The sequence below is a fragment of the Rhodotorula paludigena genome (genome assembly GCF_050403205.1).
Source record: "Rhodotorula paludigena JCM10292 DNA, Rt_paludigena_JCM10292v1_ctg7, whole genome shotgun sequence".
NCBI classification, from domain to species: domain Eukaryota; kingdom Fungi; phylum Basidiomycota; class Microbotryomycetes; order Sporidiobolales; family Sporidiobolaceae; genus Rhodotorula; species Rhodotorula paludigena.
The window spans coordinates 15,017-30,464 of record NW_027481451.1 but is presented as its reverse complement, the minus strand read 5'-3'; the positions used below and the strand labels follow the sequence as shown (position 1 = coordinate 30,464).

At 64.6% G+C, this 15,448-nt stretch overlaps 6 protein-coding genes across 6 annotated transcripts; 1 reads left to right on the top strand and 5 right to left on the bottom strand.

Moving 5' to 3' along the window:
* Positions 1–274: 274 nt before the first annotated feature.
* Positions 275–4,769, bottom strand: JCM10292_006039 (uncharacterized protein; the record flags this gene model as incomplete). Its single annotated transcript, XM_076646964.1, has 4 exons — positions 275–615; positions 673–1,084; positions 1,140–3,680; positions 3,750–4,769. The coding sequence occupies 4 exons, from the start codon at positions 4,767–4,769 to the stop codon at positions 275–277; spliced, it is 4,314 nt and encodes a 1,437-aa protein (XP_076507302.1).
* A 594-nt stretch (positions 4,770–5,363) lies between these two features.
* On the bottom strand, positions 5,364–7,420 carry PDB1 (pyruvate dehydrogenase (acetyl-transferring) subunit E1 beta; the record flags this gene model as incomplete). Its single annotated transcript, XM_076646963.1, has 9 exons — positions 5,364–5,583; positions 5,777–6,078; positions 6,142–6,215; positions 6,275–6,357; positions 6,440–6,492; positions 6,561–6,658; positions 6,731–6,782; positions 6,843–6,950; positions 7,190–7,420. 9 exons carry the CDS (start codon positions 7,418–7,420, stop codon positions 5,364–5,366), a joined length of 1,221 nt encoding a protein of 406 aa, XP_076507301.1.
* A 235-nt stretch (positions 7,421–7,655) lies between these two features.
* On the bottom strand, positions 7,656–8,856 carry JCM10292_006037 (uncharacterized protein; the record flags this gene model as incomplete). Its single annotated transcript, XM_076646962.1, has 4 exons — positions 7,656–7,708; positions 7,867–8,059; positions 8,126–8,283; positions 8,826–8,856. 4 exons carry the CDS (start codon positions 8,854–8,856, stop codon positions 7,656–7,658), a joined length of 435 nt encoding a protein of 144 aa, XP_076507300.1.
* A 129-nt stretch (positions 8,857–8,985) lies between these two features.
* JCM10292_006036 (NAD(P)-dependent alcohol dehydrogenase) lies at positions 8,986–11,188 on the bottom strand (the record flags this gene model as incomplete). The annotated part of the gene is made up of 10 exons (XM_076646961.1): positions 8,986–9,054; positions 9,130–9,323; positions 9,407–9,637; positions 9,779–9,989; positions 10,051–10,208; positions 10,309–10,322; positions 10,405–10,435; positions 10,499–10,588; positions 11,001–11,037; positions 11,138–11,188. The coding sequence occupies 10 exons, from the start codon at positions 11,186–11,188 to the stop codon at positions 8,986–8,988; spliced, it is 1,086 nt and encodes a 361-aa protein (XP_076507299.1).
* Positions 11,189–11,633: 445 nt separating this feature from the next.
* Positions 11,634–13,022, bottom strand: JCM10292_006035 (uncharacterized protein; the record flags this gene model as incomplete). The annotated part of the gene is made up of 5 exons (XM_076646960.1): positions 11,634–11,723; positions 11,824–11,947; positions 12,063–12,361; positions 12,430–12,530; positions 12,596–13,022. The coding sequence occupies 5 exons, from the start codon at positions 13,020–13,022 to the stop codon at positions 11,634–11,636; spliced, it is 1,041 nt and encodes a 346-aa protein (XP_076507298.1).
* A 434-nt stretch (positions 13,023–13,456) lies between these two features.
* JCM10292_006034 (uncharacterized protein) lies at positions 13,457–15,424 on the top strand (the record flags this gene model as incomplete). Its single annotated transcript, XM_076646959.1, has 1 exon — positions 13,457–15,424. The coding sequence occupies one exon, from the start codon at positions 13,457–13,459 to the stop codon at positions 15,422–15,424; it is 1,968 nt and encodes a 655-aa protein (XP_076507297.1).
* Positions 15,425–15,448: the final 24 nt, after the last annotated feature.

Here is a 15,448-nt window from a genome sequence, read left to right as displayed (position 1 = left end):
CGGTACTCGTTCAGCCTGGTTTCTAGATACATCCTCATAGATGCCCATAGCCTTGCTCCCTCCGTTAATGCACTGGGCCTCCGACAGTTGCGGGACTTTGCAGTGCGAGAGATGGTAGGGACAACGAGTTGCAGAAGCGAGTGTTTTGGGGGCGTTGGTACGACAGTATCGACAAGCGGTGTGAGGTGTAAGGTGTAAGAGATACACAAATCATTGAGTGGTAACAGAGAGAGCGAATTGTCTATTAGTTTTCGCAGAAGGAAGAGTTGATAATCTAGATCTCCTTGACGCGGACAACGACGCCGTCCAGGTCAATCTCGCGCGGCTCAAAGGTGCGCCTCGCCTCGCCGTAGGACAGGATGCTCTCAACACGCGGCTTGAGCGCGCCGGCCTCGACGACAGCGCGGACCTTGTCGAGCGTGTCGCGCAGGGCCTCGCGCGAGTCGCCGTCGGGGTCGACGCGCCAGTACGCGATGGCCTTCTTGTCTTTGCGTACGAAGGCGCGGCGGAGCGATCGCAAAGAGGTGTTGTAGTCGCTCGTGTCGGAGAGGTTGTCGCCAACTGTCGAGATGAACTGACCGGAGTTATGCAGGACCCGGCGAGAGGCGTCGTAGACTGAAGCATCGACATGAGTCAGGTTCACTGGCAAGCTGGGCGAGAGAAAGCACGTACGCCTACGGCCGCCGAGCGTGTCGATGACAACATCGAATGAGCCCTCGTGCAGGCCATTGATGGCGGCGAGCGGCTCGTCGCGCAGGACATCGGTGGCTCCTGCGTCTCGGCAGACGGTCTCGCCGTCGATGACGGCGATCGGGCACTGCGCAACCATCCAAAGGTCGCGCGAGCCAGAGACGCCCGGGCGATAGTGGCGTGCGAGCTGGAGGCAAAGGTGCCCAACGCCCTGGTGGGCACCGAGAACGAGTACCTTCGAGCCCCTCGGCAGCGTATCGCACAGCGACTGCATGATGAGCGTAGCCGTCGTGGCGGCAGCCGGAAGCGCGGCGAGGAGCTCCGCGTCGAGGGTGGTAGGCGCCGAGGCAACGTGGTCGCGCGGCAGGATGGCAAAGGAGGCGAGTCCGCCAGACTACGAGACAACGAGTCAGCCTCAGTGCTCAAGCCAAGATGACAACGTTGCGCACCTTTTTCAGCGGGGAGAGACCCCAGACGAGCTCGCCCTTCTTGACCTTGCTCACCGCATCGCCAGTCTCAACGACCTTGCCGTATAGCGCCCTACCGGGCACGAAGCCCGCTCCGTTGGGCGAGCGTGCGAGCTGCCAGACTCGCTCGCGGTCCCAGCGGTCGACGCCGACGGCGATGACCTCGACGAGCACCTCGTCGCTCCTCACCCGCTTCGAGAGCGTGCGGCGGTCGATCGAGTCGTACACGAGGTCAATGGACGGCTCAAATCGCTTGCTCGCCAGCGCCGGCGACGAAAGCTGATTGCTCGACGAGCGTTTGAACAGCCCGAAGCGTTTCGATGTCTTCTGCTTGTACACGTCGGTGCGCGGCGAGACGGCGAGAGCGGTGGCGGCGAGATCGACTGCGGAGGGTGCAAGATAACTCGAGACTGGTCGTGCTCGAATGGGCTCAGGCGAGACAGCGCGCTCAGCCTCAGTTGGCGCGGCCGAGATCGAGAGGTTGACGGGTGGTGCAGGCGGGGGAGGAGTCGAAAGGATGGGCCGCTCGACGGCCGAGAACGACATCGATGTCGGACGAGGCGGGCGCTCCATCTGAGGCGAATTCGGCACGAACGCCGGCATCGGGCGCTCGAGGTTGGAGCGAATTGACGGCGTCGGCGACTTGCTGCGTTCGCGCGAGCTACTGCGTGGCGGGAAAGCAGGAGGTGCGGCAAGATAGGGCGATGCGGACGACTCCACCGTGCGCGCAGGATTCCGAGGAGGGCGCACTGGCGAGAGCTGCGGCGCACTCATGATGGACAGGTCGGACATGCCTGACTCGGAGTGCATGTCGTCGTCTTCGTCCTGCTGCCTAGTCTCGAACGACAGACGCTCTGACGACAGAGCGCGCAGAGACGAGGCGCGAAGTGCAGGCGACGACTGCTGATGCGGACGATTGACGACGGCGATCGGAGCGGGCTCGCGAACCGCCTTGGACGACGCGAGCGGCGGCTGGAAGAATTTGCTTAGACCCTTCGGCTTGGCCGCCTCTGCCGCGATCTTCTCGAAGTCAAACTCGAAGTAGCGCGGCGCCTTGGACGTGGCGGTCGACGGCGGGCGATGGCTGCTCAGCGAGGTGGAGCGGCTCAGCGGCGTGTTGTCCGAGTACAGGTGATTGCGATCGAGATCCATCGAGCGCGTGCGGCGCGACTTCGGCTGCCCAGATCCGCCGCTGGCGGACGAGGAGGTGCGCGAGACGGACCCGCCAAGCGCGGGCGACGCCGTTCGACCTGACGGCGCAGGCGACACGCCATCTCGCTTGTGGACCCACGCAGGCGACGACGAGCGCGATTCTAAAATCTCTTGCGCGTCCGCCGCGACGGCCTCGGCCTCGGCCTCCGCGTCCTCCGGCATCGCCTCGAGGACCTTGGCGCGCGAGCGGAGGCTCTTGACGCTGCGTGGACGGGGCATGCTCGGCCTTGTGCTCCCGCCGTGGCCACTCGCGCCAGACGACTCCTGCGCGCGCAGCTGCTGTACGGTCCAGTGCGGTGGCGGAGCGAGCTGTCGCTTGGGTCGCGGGATGGGCGGGGCGACGAGCGGCTGGATCGGCTCGCCGAGCGCGCGAATGCGCTTGAGCCAGTCGGGAACGTCCGTCGAGGCAGGTGCACTGCCTGCACTCGAGCTAGAGACGCCCGAAAGGTCGGACAGAGCCGGCGAGGACGGGCGAAGGTGCGAGTCGAGGGAGGAGAAAGACGCGACCGAGGACGAGCGAGACGTCGACTTGGACGTCTTGATGACCTGATAGCTCGGCTCCGGGCTGCTGGCGTGCACAGAGGGCGACGACGCCCACTTGGTAGGCGAAGACTCCTTGGCCGACAGGCGCTTCGAGCGCGTCCGCTTGGCCTCGACGAAGCGCGCCAAAACGGGCGGTTCAGTTGCTACTGCGGCGATCGGCGTTGCCGGTCCGACCTGCACGGCGGGCACGTCTATCGCACCTCCGGTCGGCGACTGCGTCTCGACGGCCGAGTCCGCCTCATCTTCCTCCTCCGCGGGCTCATCCTCGCGCTCGCTCTGCGCCTCCTGTTCCTCTTCTTCTTCGCGGCTCTCCTGCACCTGTTCGAGCTGCGAAACCCGCCTAACCGGCTCGACGGGCGACTCCTCCGCAGCCGTGTCCTCGTCTGTCGCCAAGTCGAGCTCGACGCTACCGCGCTGGCCGATGCGCGACTGCTCCGACTCGGTGCGCGTGAGCTTCAGTCGCGGAACGGGTGGCGATGCATCGACCTCGGGCGAGGCGTCAAGAGCGGTTCGGAAAGAGGCGTCCGAATCCAGGCGACTGAGCGGCGGCGGAGCCGAGGGCGAGGGAATGGTGCTAGAAGTAGCCTCGGTAGGAGGTTCGTCGAGGATGGCGGGCGAGGCGGCGGACGCCGAGACAGTGTCCGGCTCGGGAGAGGCGAGGGCGAAGAGCTCGTCGACGGAATAAAACCGCCCGGCCTCCGGCACAGGCGATGCGGGCGCGCGCGAGACGGCTGCTTGCACCTCAACTGCTTCGAGGACCGGCGGCAGCTGTATCGGGCGGTCGTCAGTCAGTCTGATGCTTAAAAGTGGAGCGGCGAGAATGAGCCTGAAGCGCACCTCGGTCGAAGCTTCCGCCTGAGACTCGAGGTTCGAGACGACCGACTCTGGCTCGGACGTGACGTGCGGCGCAGCCGGCTGCATGGGCATTGGGTGTGCCAGCCTCGACGAGCGCTTCTTTGCTTTGCGCGGCTTGCCCGCTCCGTCGAGCGAGAGGGAGGTTATGCCGGCGCCAGGCGGTTGGATTGGCGTGACGGGCGGCGAAGACGGTGCCGACGAGGCAGAAGAGGTGAGTGAAGGAGTGGTGTCGTCAGACGGCCGGTGGTCCAGCGGGAACTTGGGCGAGAGGGAGGATGATGTGGCTGACAAGTCGGGGGAGGTCGGGTAGGACGGCGAGACGGACGAGTAGCGACGGCTAGTCTGCTCGGCGTCGGCGCCGTCGCGGCGGAAGCGGGACGAGAACGACTTTGGCAAGGGCGGCGCCGTTTCGAAGCGACTGCTGCTCCTGCGCTCCTCGTTGGTGATGTGCGGGGAGGACAGGCTGCGCTGCCGCGCAGGGAAGTCGTACCCGCTGCCAGATTCGCTGAGCGTGTCGAGCGCGGCGGTGCGGCTCTTCTTCTTCTTGACCTTGCGCCGTTCTCCCGTCCCGGGGGCCGACATAGTCGAGTGCACCGAGTCGCCGCCGATGCTCCTTCCGCTGCGTACGCTGCGTCCATCATCGCCGCCGTCGTCCGAGTAGACGGAAGCGCTCCTGAGTGACGCTGTACCCCTTCGATCGCTCGACAGACCGAGGGATCGCCCGACGACGCTGGGCGTGTGCAAGCTCCTCGCGCCGCCGGTCAAGCCCTTGCGCCCGCCAAACGAGCTCCACTCCCACTGCCCGTTCGTCCAGGCAGGCTCGCGCGCAGCCGAGCCGAGGCTGGCGTCCGAGGTGGTCGAGCGAACGGACGAAGGGCGCGAAAAGCCGTGCGACTGGTAGCGCGACGAGGGCGACTGCGGGCGGGTCGACGGGTCGCTGTAGATGCCCTGGTACGACCGCGTCGGCTCGCGCATGAGTGTCTGCAGGATGGAGGGCCCCATGGCTGCTGCGCCGATTTAGCGGGCGCGAGGAGACCGCACGCGAGAGCTCGTTCGCAGGGGAGGCTGCGCGTGCTCGCCAGGACCTGGCGGGCGTGTAGCTCTTCTCGCACGTCTGACTTGCGAGAGTGCGCGCTGTGAGCAGGAGCAGGAGCGAGGCTGCTGCAGGTCGCCGAAAGAGGCGATCGGATCCGCGCTGCTCATGACGCCGACCCGAATTTATTTTCGATTCGAGGTCGCACTCTCGTCTGTTCCTTGCCCGCCACGTTGCGATGCCCACCCAGCTGGGAGAAGATCGCTCGATTTCGCGCTACCAGTTTCGACCGCTTCTCTCCCCGTGCGGACGCGAGACGACACTGAACAGCGGTGTGTTTTCCCGACGGAAGAGACCAAAAGAGAAAGGGAGTGTCGCTTCTACGATGGTGACGACGAGTAGGAGAGGAAGGCGAAAGTGCAAAGAGCTGAGGAAGAGAGGAGAGGCGAGAGAAGGGAAGGTCGAGGTACGGATAGCGCGGAAACGGCGACAAGGGGCGCAGCTCGGATGTGGCGACATGCACGGCCGTCGCATTCCAACTAGATAGCGCTGTCGTGACAGGCTCAGGCGCGGTAGAGAGCACGGCGGGTGGCCTTGAGGATGGTCGACGCATCGGGGAAGGCGAGGTCCTCCAAGCTCTTCGCGTAGGGTGTGGGCAAATCCGCGCCCGTAACACGCTCGACGGGGGCGTCGAGGTAGTCGAACGCCTCCGACTCGACGATCTGGGCGCAGATCTCCGAACCGACACCGAACATGGGGAAGCCACCCTCGACGGTGACAAGGCTGGATAAGCGACGCAAGAGGAATGAGGGAGTCAGCAACTGAACGAGCTTGGCCGTGCGCAACCCGGCCGACTGAGAATTCGCGGCCGGAAGAGCTTGGCCGTCCGCAACCCGGCCGACGGTGCCGACTCCGCCGGTTTCGCCTAGCAGTCCTCGCCAACGACCGTCCAGCACATAGACAAGCATCAACGCACCGGTTGGTCTTCTTGACCGACGCCTTGATGGTCTCGATGTCGAGCGGGCGGATCGAGCGGAGGTTGATGACCTCGGCGTCGATGCCCTCCTCCTTCTTGAGCTGTTCCGCGGCGTCCATCGCAAAGCCGACCATGCGCGAGTGACCGACGATGGTCACGTCCTTACCCTCGCGCTCGACCTTGGCCTTGCCGATCGGGAGGAGGAAGTCGGTCGACTGGGCCTCCTTAGAGACGGGGAAGCTCTGGCCGTAGAGGATCTCGTTCTCGAGGAAAACGACGGGGTTCGGGTCACGGATCGCAGCCTGTGGAATGTGCGAGAGGCGTCAGACGCGCGACCGTGGCGAAGTCGAAGCAGGACAGCCCACCTTGAGGAGACCACGGCAGTCCTCCGCCGACCAAGGCGAGACGACCTTGAGACCCGGAATCTGACCGTACCACGCTGTGACAGGAAGAAGGGTCAGCACTAGCTCGACGGTTCGCGCGTGAACGCCAACGAACCAGCGTAGTCCTGCGAGTGCTGCGCAGCGACACCAGCGGCGGCACCGTTCGGTCCACGGAAGACGATGGGGCAGGGGACGTTGCTGCAGGAAGCCCGTCAGCAAAGTCTCGCATGCAGGGCGGGGCTTGCCCCGCTCGAAGCCCAGTCAGGGAGGGACTGCTCACCCGCCCGACATGTAGTAGGTCTTGCCGGCCGAGTTGACGATCTGGTCGATCGCCTGCAGATCGTAACGAGGCCAGTCAGCCGCCTGGATAGTGCCGGATATGTGGCAGGACAGAGACGCACCTGCATCGCGAAGTTGAAGGTCATGAACTCGCAGACCGGGCGGAGACCGGCGAAGGCGGCGCCGACAGCGAGACCACAGAAGCCAGCCTCAGTGATGGCTGTGATTTCACACAATGCAACGATCAGCGGGGAACGGTTCGATCGTGGAAGAAGATGCACATGAGACGCACGAGTGTCAATAACACGCTTCTCGCCGAACTTGTCCAAGAGACCCTTGGTGACCTGCGTTGCGCTCCAGTATCAGAAACTGGTCCGCTTAGGATGCTTAGACACGCGTCGCACCTTGTAGGCACCGTTGTACTGGGCAACCTCCTCTCCCAGAACAAAGACGGTCTCGTCGCGAGTCATCTCCTCCTCCATGGCCGAGTTGAGCGCCTCACGGACGGTCATCTGCGACGTACGAAAGTCAGTCACGAGCACAAAAAGACCGTCGATGGTGATTTCGCTGTTCCTCCGCCCCGTGAGCCGTGCCCGGTGCACAACGCCGCAGAAGCCTTCGCCGTCAGAAAGACCCAGGCGCGCGCGGCAATCCTTCGGATACTCTCTAGCAATCCATCGAGATCCCTGGCGCGGCTTGATCGGGCTGATCGCGAGCACAATCGACAAATCCTCGAGGTCGACGAGCTCACCTCGGTCGCGCCATCGCTGCCCTGCTCGCTGCTAGCAAAGCGCTTCGCGCCGGTAGTCGAGACAACGGCGGACGCGCGGGCGGCGTCGAGCGCAGTCTGGCGGACGGACGAGCGCGGCTGCTGGGCGAGGACGGAGCTGGCGGCGTGCGACGACGACGACGCGAGCGCGCGCGCCGCCTGCTGGGCGGGGCGCGGGGCCGAGAGGACACGGGGGAGAGCGCGAGAAAGCATCTTCAACGGCAGACGCAGCGAGCGAGGACGGCGGCGAGAGCGGCGAGGACGGCGGCTTCCCCCAAGGCCCAATCTCGACCTCGCACTCCGCTTACTTCCGTGGATTTCTTCTAGCCTCTGCCTGCTTTGACGGATGGGAGCATTTGCATTGCGCTGTGATTCCGAGATCAGACATTCTACTAAGCTTTTATGGCGATCGCTTCGTGAAGATTCAGCCGATACTTGTCCTCAGCGCTCACTCTTTCTTGACGTTCGAAAGGATCGAGAGGCAGCTCGCCGTGCTGCGCCCTACGTCCTGAACGTTCTGCAGGAGAGTCACAGGGGCAGAGGGTCGATTTCAGCCTTCGAGCGAGGGTTGCGAGAACGCATAACGATTTGCGAAGGTCCGGGCCGCAACATCGACAAAGTTTGTCTTGCCCCAGCGGCACGTGGAAAGCACGACTCACCAAGGTAGACAGTGCCGACCTTCTTGCCCGGGCCGGCCTGGAAGCGCTTGAGCGGCGAGAAGACGGTCACGCCGGCGCACATGAGCGGCGCGGTCGGCTCATTCTCGAGGTTCACGGGAATCTTGACCGCGAGCTGGCGCTTGAAGCGCGTGAAGTCGGCGTAGCCACCCTGAGCGACCGAGCCGTCCTCCCACTGTTTGCGAGAAGAAGAAGGTCAGCACCCGCTGTGCTCCTGCGCTTGTCACGTTATCAGACTTACGATTCCCTGGTACGTGCCCTGCATCTTGCGGCTGTGCTGCTCGAGACCCTGCTTGCAGTAGTCGCACTCGAGGCAGGAACCGGCCTGCGCGCCGACGCCGACACGGTCGCCGACGGCATGCTTGGTGTTCGAGCCCGCGCGGACGACAGTTCCGATGACTGTGCAAAGTGTAGTGAGACGCACGTCAGTATGCAAAAGCCGCAGCGTCGTGTCGAGAAGGGGCGGAAGGAGGGAAAGCGAGAAGAGAGTGAGACGCACTCTCGTGACCGCAACTGTCGGTGCAGAGGAAGAGCGCACAGCGTCAGCGAGGTGCTCAGCACAGAGCGTCACAGGCGAGTCGGTCGAGACACTCACATGGCAGGGTATTGCGTAGGACGGGGCCACCCTTTGCGCGGAAGGAATCTCAGTACGTTCCGGGTCTCGTCGGAAATGATAGGAAATCAGCTACCATTGCTCATGGTGTGTAGGCAACCCCGCAGACGCCTGGGGCCGGAGCAGGAGAAGGACAAGGAGAGCGAACACACTTGTGGCCGCAACTGTTGGGCAAGGGACAAGTGCGCAGCGTCCGCGACGTGCTCGGCACGCAGTACTCGCGTGCTGCTGAGCAGAGAGCATAGCAGCGAAACGCGGCCGGAAAGCTCGCCAAATCGAGTCGGAAACGGGGTCGAAGTGTCAAAGGCGGATCGGTCGATAGACGCACTCGGCAGGGTAATGTGAAAGGACGAGGCCATCCGCTACTCATAGTGCGGAGGCAATTGAGAACTAGACCTTTGTGCATTGCGCTTCGATACGTGAGAGATGACATCTAGACTCAAGCGTGTCTATCAAGCTTCTATGGCCTTTGCTTTGCGTTCGAGTGCTTAATCCTTCTTAGTGTTCGACAGGACGTAGCGGTAGCGCGCCTTGCCGGCGTCCATGTCCTGCAGGGTCTGCAGAACAGTGCCGCAAGAGCAAAGGATCAGTCTCACGTTCTGTGCACAAGACGATCACCATGTCAAGCGCACCTGGGTAGCCTGCGACATGGGACGCGTCTCAACCCACGCCTTGATGTCGTGCTTGGCAGCGAGGTCGAAGAGCTCGGCAAGCTCGGACGTGCCGCCGATGAGCGAGCCGGCAAGCGTGAGCGACTTGCCGACGAGGGCGTGCGCAAAGAACGGCGGCAGCTTGGTCTCCGGAAGGGCGCAGAGAATGACGGCACCTGGGAGAGGAGCGCGCGTCAGAGAGGCGCTCAGAGGCAGAGCTGGAGAGGACAAAAAACGGAAGTCCGGCTGGACGACGCACCCATGTTGCGCATGAGAGGGAAGTAGAGCGAGTCGAGCGGGAGGTTCTCGGACGGGGCAGTGATAAGGATGATGTCAAACGTGTTGCTCCACTGCTTGACTGTCGCCTCGGCGTCCTTGGCGACAATGAAGTTCTCGCGCTTGACGCCAAGCTTCTCAGCATCGTCAATCTTCGACGAAGAGTGCGAGAGGGCATAGGTCTCGGCGCCCATAGCCTTGGCGATCTGGAGGGCTGTGAGGAGCACGAGGGAGTCAGTACTGCTCGAAGAGAGCGCGTTACGGTTTGCGAAGGTCCGGCTCGCAGCGTCTCGAGAACGGTTGTCTCGATGCCCTAGACCGTTCCTGGCGCGACAGCACTTGAAGCTCAACTCACCAAGGTGACCGAGACCACCGATGCCCACAACACCGACCTTCTTGCCCGGGCCGGCCTGGAAGCGCTTGAGCGGCGAGTAGACGGTCACGCCGGCGCACATGAGCGGCGCGGTCGGCTCGTTCTCGAGGTTCTCGGGGATCTTGACCGCGAGCTGACCCTTGACGCGCGTGAAGTCGGCGTAGCCACCCTGAGCGACCGAGCCATCCTCCCACTGTTTGCGAGACGATGAAAGTCAGCCTCCGCCCCTGCATTTGTCGCCTTGTGATACTCACGATTCCCTGGTACGTGCCCTGCATCTTGCGGCAGTGCTGCTCAAGACCCTGCTTGCAGTAGTCGCACTCGAGGCAGGACCCGGCCTGTGCGCCGACGCCGACACGGTCGCCAACGGCATGCTTCGTGTTCGAGCCCGCGCGAACGACGGTTCCGATGACTGCGCAAGGTGTAATGAGACGCACGTCAGTATGAAAAAGCCGCAGCGACGTGTCGAGAAGGGGCGGAAGGAGGGAGAGCGAGAAGAGAGTGAGACGCACTCTCGTGACCGCAACTGTGGGTGCAGAACAAGAGCGCACAGCGTCAGCGAGGTGCTCGGCACAGAGCGCCGAAGGCGAGTCGGTCGAGAGACGCACATGGCAGGGTACTCCGTAGGACGGGGCCATCCTTTGCGCGGAAGGAATCTCAGTACGTTCCGGGTCTTGTCGGACATAATAGGAAATCAGCTACCATTGCTCATGGTGTGTAGGCACGATCCGCACACGCCCGAGACGTCGATCTTGATATCAATAAGGTCCTCATGCCACTTCTGCGGAGTGTCTGCGAGGAAGACGCGGGTCAGCTCCGATGTTCTCTGAGCGATGTCGGCTGTGCTTCGGTGCTCTGAGCATGAGATGCTGGATCGAGAGACAGGGAAGACCGCATCGCAGTGGTGGTGGGAAGGAGGGGAACAGTCGACGGGAAAGACCGCATAGGAGTGGTGGAGGGAAGGAGGGGACAAGCGCAGGAGGTCGGGTTGATGCGCCGCGTCCGCACAACCCCGGAACCGACACCGATCCAACCTCCTCCAGTCTCAGCCAGTCGCAGCAAGCAGTCAAGCGCGCCAGGAGGCAGGAAGACGCGCAGGGCTGCCCTGGATAAGCCGACCGAGCGAAACCCCCCTCTGCCTCGCGCGTGTTCGTGTTGATCGCGACCAGCAGACGCCCCAAAGAACACACGAGCAGGTACTCACAGCTCCAAGACTCGACCTCGTACTTCTTGCCGTGCGCCTGCGGGCGAGAGACGACGGAATTAGCTCCCGACGACAGGCGCGAGATGGCGGCACCGTGAAAGAGATCGGGAATTCCGCCTCGAGCGAGTGCAACGAACCTCGTCCATGGCGGCATAGCCGGTGAACTGCTGGGGGATGGTAGCGGACATTGTAGCGAGCTGGATGTGGTGTAAAGAAGAAAGAGAGAGAGCGAGCCCGAACTTCGGACTTCGCAAACAGCGCGCGCGCCTCGGAGTCGACCTTGCGTTCCCGCGCTTCTCAGCGACGGCGTAATGGCCGGCCAACTCCCCGGCTTCCGTCATCACTCGTACAAATAGCTCTGACCTGCTGCGATCCAGCTCGAGTGGAGGAAAATGCTGACGGTTGGCTGACTGCTCCTACTTGTGCTTCCATCAGCGAGAAATGGAGGTGGAGGAATTCTCCAGAAGATTGCACACAGCAGCAAGTACAGCGGAATACAAGATGCGCAACAAGCGCCAGGTTGGTAAGGTAGGAAGGGTGCGCGGTGGTGGGCATGCCTTGAAGCAGCAGTGGGTATCGTAATGGCGAGGAAAGGACGTTGGACGTGTTTAACGAAGGTCGACATTGAGGCATCTACTGCTCCGTCGCGGCGTGCTGCGCGTCAAAGTCTGCCTTCTCCTTGGTGTAGCGCTCCCTCGCCTCGGCGTACGTGTCGTGGTAAGGCTGTGGGATGAGGAGGGTCAGTGCCGGTCGAGCAGTCAGGCCACCACTCATCGCAGAAGATCGGCCTGAGACAGCCTGCTCGCTTGATACGGCTACGCACCTTCTTCTGCGCCTCGTCGAGATCCCGCCAGGCCTGGGCGATCAGCTTCGTCTGCTCGAGGATGTCGGTCTGACCGCGAAGAACGTCCGAATCGAGGCCCTGTGCGCGAATCTCCTGCGCAAAGCTGCAGAAAGGGGATAAGAGGTGTCAGTGTATAGGTTTGCCGGTGCCATGCGAGAAATAGCTGTCGGAGCGCGTCCATCCCATTGGCGCCAACATGCAAGCGAAACGGCACGCACAGGAAGTACGGCGTCATGGGCTTCTTCGGCTCGCCCTCGAGGCGGAGGTTGGCCTTGTGCGACAGGCCGAGCTTGCGCCGGCGCGTGCGCACAGCGTTCTCCTCGCGGATGTCTGCGGGCGTAAGCGTCTTCTTCCACGCGTCGAGGATGGCCGGGTACGCGCGGCGCTGCTCCTCGGCGCGCTCTTGCAGCGCGGCCTTGTCCTCGGCGCTGAGCTCCTGGTACGCTGGCTTGGCGACCTGCGTCAGGGCAGAGACGGATGCGAGCTTCTCGCCCTCGGCGAGGCTAGCCTTCTTGTCCTGCGAGGCGACACAGCCGTCAGCGCCTGGTCTCGTCTCAATGGACGCTCCAAAGAGAGCACACGCACGGCGATAAAGTCGGACAGGAAGATCTGCCACGAGTTCTGCGGGCCCTTCGGCGGGTGGAGGGCAGAGGTGGTGCGCGGCTTCTTGGTCGTCTTTGCCTTGACTGCAGGTGCGCCGGTCCGAGTCAGCTCGAAGAGGACGCGAGTCCATCCTGGAGTATGCACGCACGCTTGTCGGCTTTCTCCTTGTCCTTGCGAGCCTTTGCGCGCTCCTGCTCGCGGAGCTTGAGCGCGCGAGCCTTGTCCTTGTCCTTGCGCTCCTTCTCCTTGAGCTTGCGAGCCCGCTCACGCTCCTTCTCGCGCGCAGCCCGCTCCTTCTCGCGCTCCTTGCGGGCGCGCTCCTTGTCCTTGCGCGCGCGCTCCTTGTCGGCTTTGCCACCCTGGCCCGAGCCGGCCGACGCGCGGAGGTTGGTGGTCTCGTCTGCGTCTGCGCTCTGGCGAGCACTCGCGTGGAGGAGCGCGGCCGGCGCGGCGTGTGCGCGGTGTGCAACGGCTGAGGGGAAGGGGAGGGCGGCGGCGGGGAGGACGGCGCGGGCGCGGACGAGCGGGCGCGCGCACGCGAGGGAGCGGTGGGGGGTTGCAGCTGTCCGCAGCATCGTCCTTGGCGAGCGTTCTGCGCAGAGAGCGGCGTGAGGCGGAAGCGAGAGCAGCGCACCCGCAGAGTCGCCCGAAGAGGGAGGCGGTCCCCGCGGCCAGCCTCGTCCACTTGCGCGTGCAAGGGCAGTGCGAGCGGCTCTGGTACTGTCTAGTTGACCCACTTATGCTTCGTCCCGACTCTCTGCGTGCAGTGGGCGTCTCTGGTTGCGTGTTTGCCTGTGGTTTCGTCACTTGGTTCCCGCTCCTCACGGCTGCTTGCACTCGATCGACTGCTGCACCCGTAGAGAGCTCTGCACAGACTTGCACACGTACGCTGGACCCATCGCCCCTTCCCCGTATGCCATTCACGCGCCTCTTGCTACCCCACCTCGCCCGCTCATCAACGCATCCGCCGCGCACGCCCGCTCCTACTGACGCTCTGGTCGCCTCCAGGATGCCGCTGCCCGACGAGTCGCGTCCCGGCCGCGCGTCCGACCTCATCAAGCGCTTCCAGTCGATGGTCGACTCGTCCGGCGAAGAGCCCCTCGCCGTCTCGTCCTCGTTCGCCGCACCCGCAAAGCCCCGCTCGTCCGCCGCGAGCGATCATTCGCTCCGCCAGCCGGGCTCGGGCGCGACGCCCGGGAAGAAGGACGAAGAGGCTGCGCCGCCCGCTGCTCCCGCTTCGCCCGTCGTCGACAGGCCGGCAGAGGTACCTGCCTTCCGGAGCGCAGGCTTGAACGACAAGCCAGATGTGCCGCCGGAGCAGCAAGGGCGCAAGAACGCCAAGGAGGCGTTTCCCGACATGAAGGACGCGCCCGACATCGTTCTCGCGTCGAAGCCTCAAGACGTGAACGACACGGCACCTGAGCAGCCTGCGCCTCAAGAGGATGGGAGCGAGCAGGAACAGGGAACTGCGTTCGATGCGACGACCGAGGAAGAGCCGGAGGAGGAGGAGGGAGCGGCGGACAAGGAGGAAGCGGCAGCACCGACTGCGCCTTCGCCGATTCCTCCCCCTCCCATCGTCACTCAGCCCTCCATCGACGTGCCGCCGCCAGAATCCGTGCCGGGTGCGACTGATGCCATTGCGCCGCCAGAGGAGAGCGTCGACTCGGCAGAGACGTTCTCGCTGCGCTCACCTTCGCCTGTACCCTCTTCGCCTCGGTTCAAGGAGGGTCTCTCCCGCCCGACCTCGCCTCAAACCGACGACGCCGCCCTGCGCGTCCCGCCGACGCGCGATGACGAATCTCCGCCCGCCTCTCCGCCTCTTGTCGAATCGCCTACGGTTGAGACGGCACCTCCCGTCGCTCCCGCTCCAGCCGCTGCCGAGTCCGCAGCCCCCGTCAGTGCCCCAGTAGCCGCGCCAAGCCCCTCCCGCACGCATGCCGCACGTCCCCCACAGCAAGCGACCCGCACGCCCACCCGGCCCACTCGCGCGCCCGCCTCCCCGACGATCCCGCTCCCTTCGCACGGCCGCGGCCTCACGACCCCGACAGCCTCTTCCCTCGCCAAGACGCGCACACGCGTGCCCTCTGGCTCGAACTCCACCTCCGCGCCTGGCTCTGGCGCATCCTCGCCGACTCGCTCGCGCTCGCGCACGCCTGCGCCTGCACCTGGCGCAGCGCAGACAAGCAGCCCGCGCCTCGACAGCAGCAGCGGCGGCGGCGCGTTGGGCGCGAAGCAGAGTCCCGAGCTGCGCGGCCGAGGCAGCTCGGCGCGCATGAGCCCGTCCAGCTCGCGCGACGGGACCGCCGCTGGGCCGGCGGCAGGCGCCAAGCGCGAGCAGAAGAAGCCGTGGGGTGCGCCGGCGTCGACATCGGCGTCGCCCGCTTCGCGCACGCGCACGTCGCCTATGCAGCCGACCAAGACGACGAGCGCGGCGAAGCCCGCTCCGGGACCGAGGACGTCGCCCTCGTCTGCTCGCGCCGCGGGCGCAGGTCGGGCTGCACCGGCGTCGCCCTCACCCGGCGCGATGCCTTCGGCGTCGGATGTCGCGCCAGCGCTGCGCATGCGCGGGGGCGCGAGCGATGGGCCGGGCGAGCGACGAGCAGGGGCTGCGCCGGCGAGAAAGATGGCTAGTCGCGGGCGGATCGGGCTGGCGGGTGCCGGCGCGCGGAGACCTGCACCAGCAGCTGAAGCGCAGACGTCGACGGGCAAGGAAGGGCAGGAGGAGGGAGCGCAGCGAGAGGGCGAAGGGAAGGGCAACAAGCAGGACGAGGGGGACGACATACCCGTCTTCAAGGGATTCGGCTCGCGCATGCACGGGCACATCCCGATTCCAATGCAGCAACAGCAAGAGGGCGGCGATGCGCCGCCCAAGGCGATGATGGCGGACGAGGTCGAGGCTGCAGGACGGAAGGCGCGGGAGGAGAAGGAAGGCGCCGCGGAGTCGGGAGAGACGCACGGAGAGGCCGAGAAGCAGTAGGTGCGCCGAGCTGGGCGCTCTCTT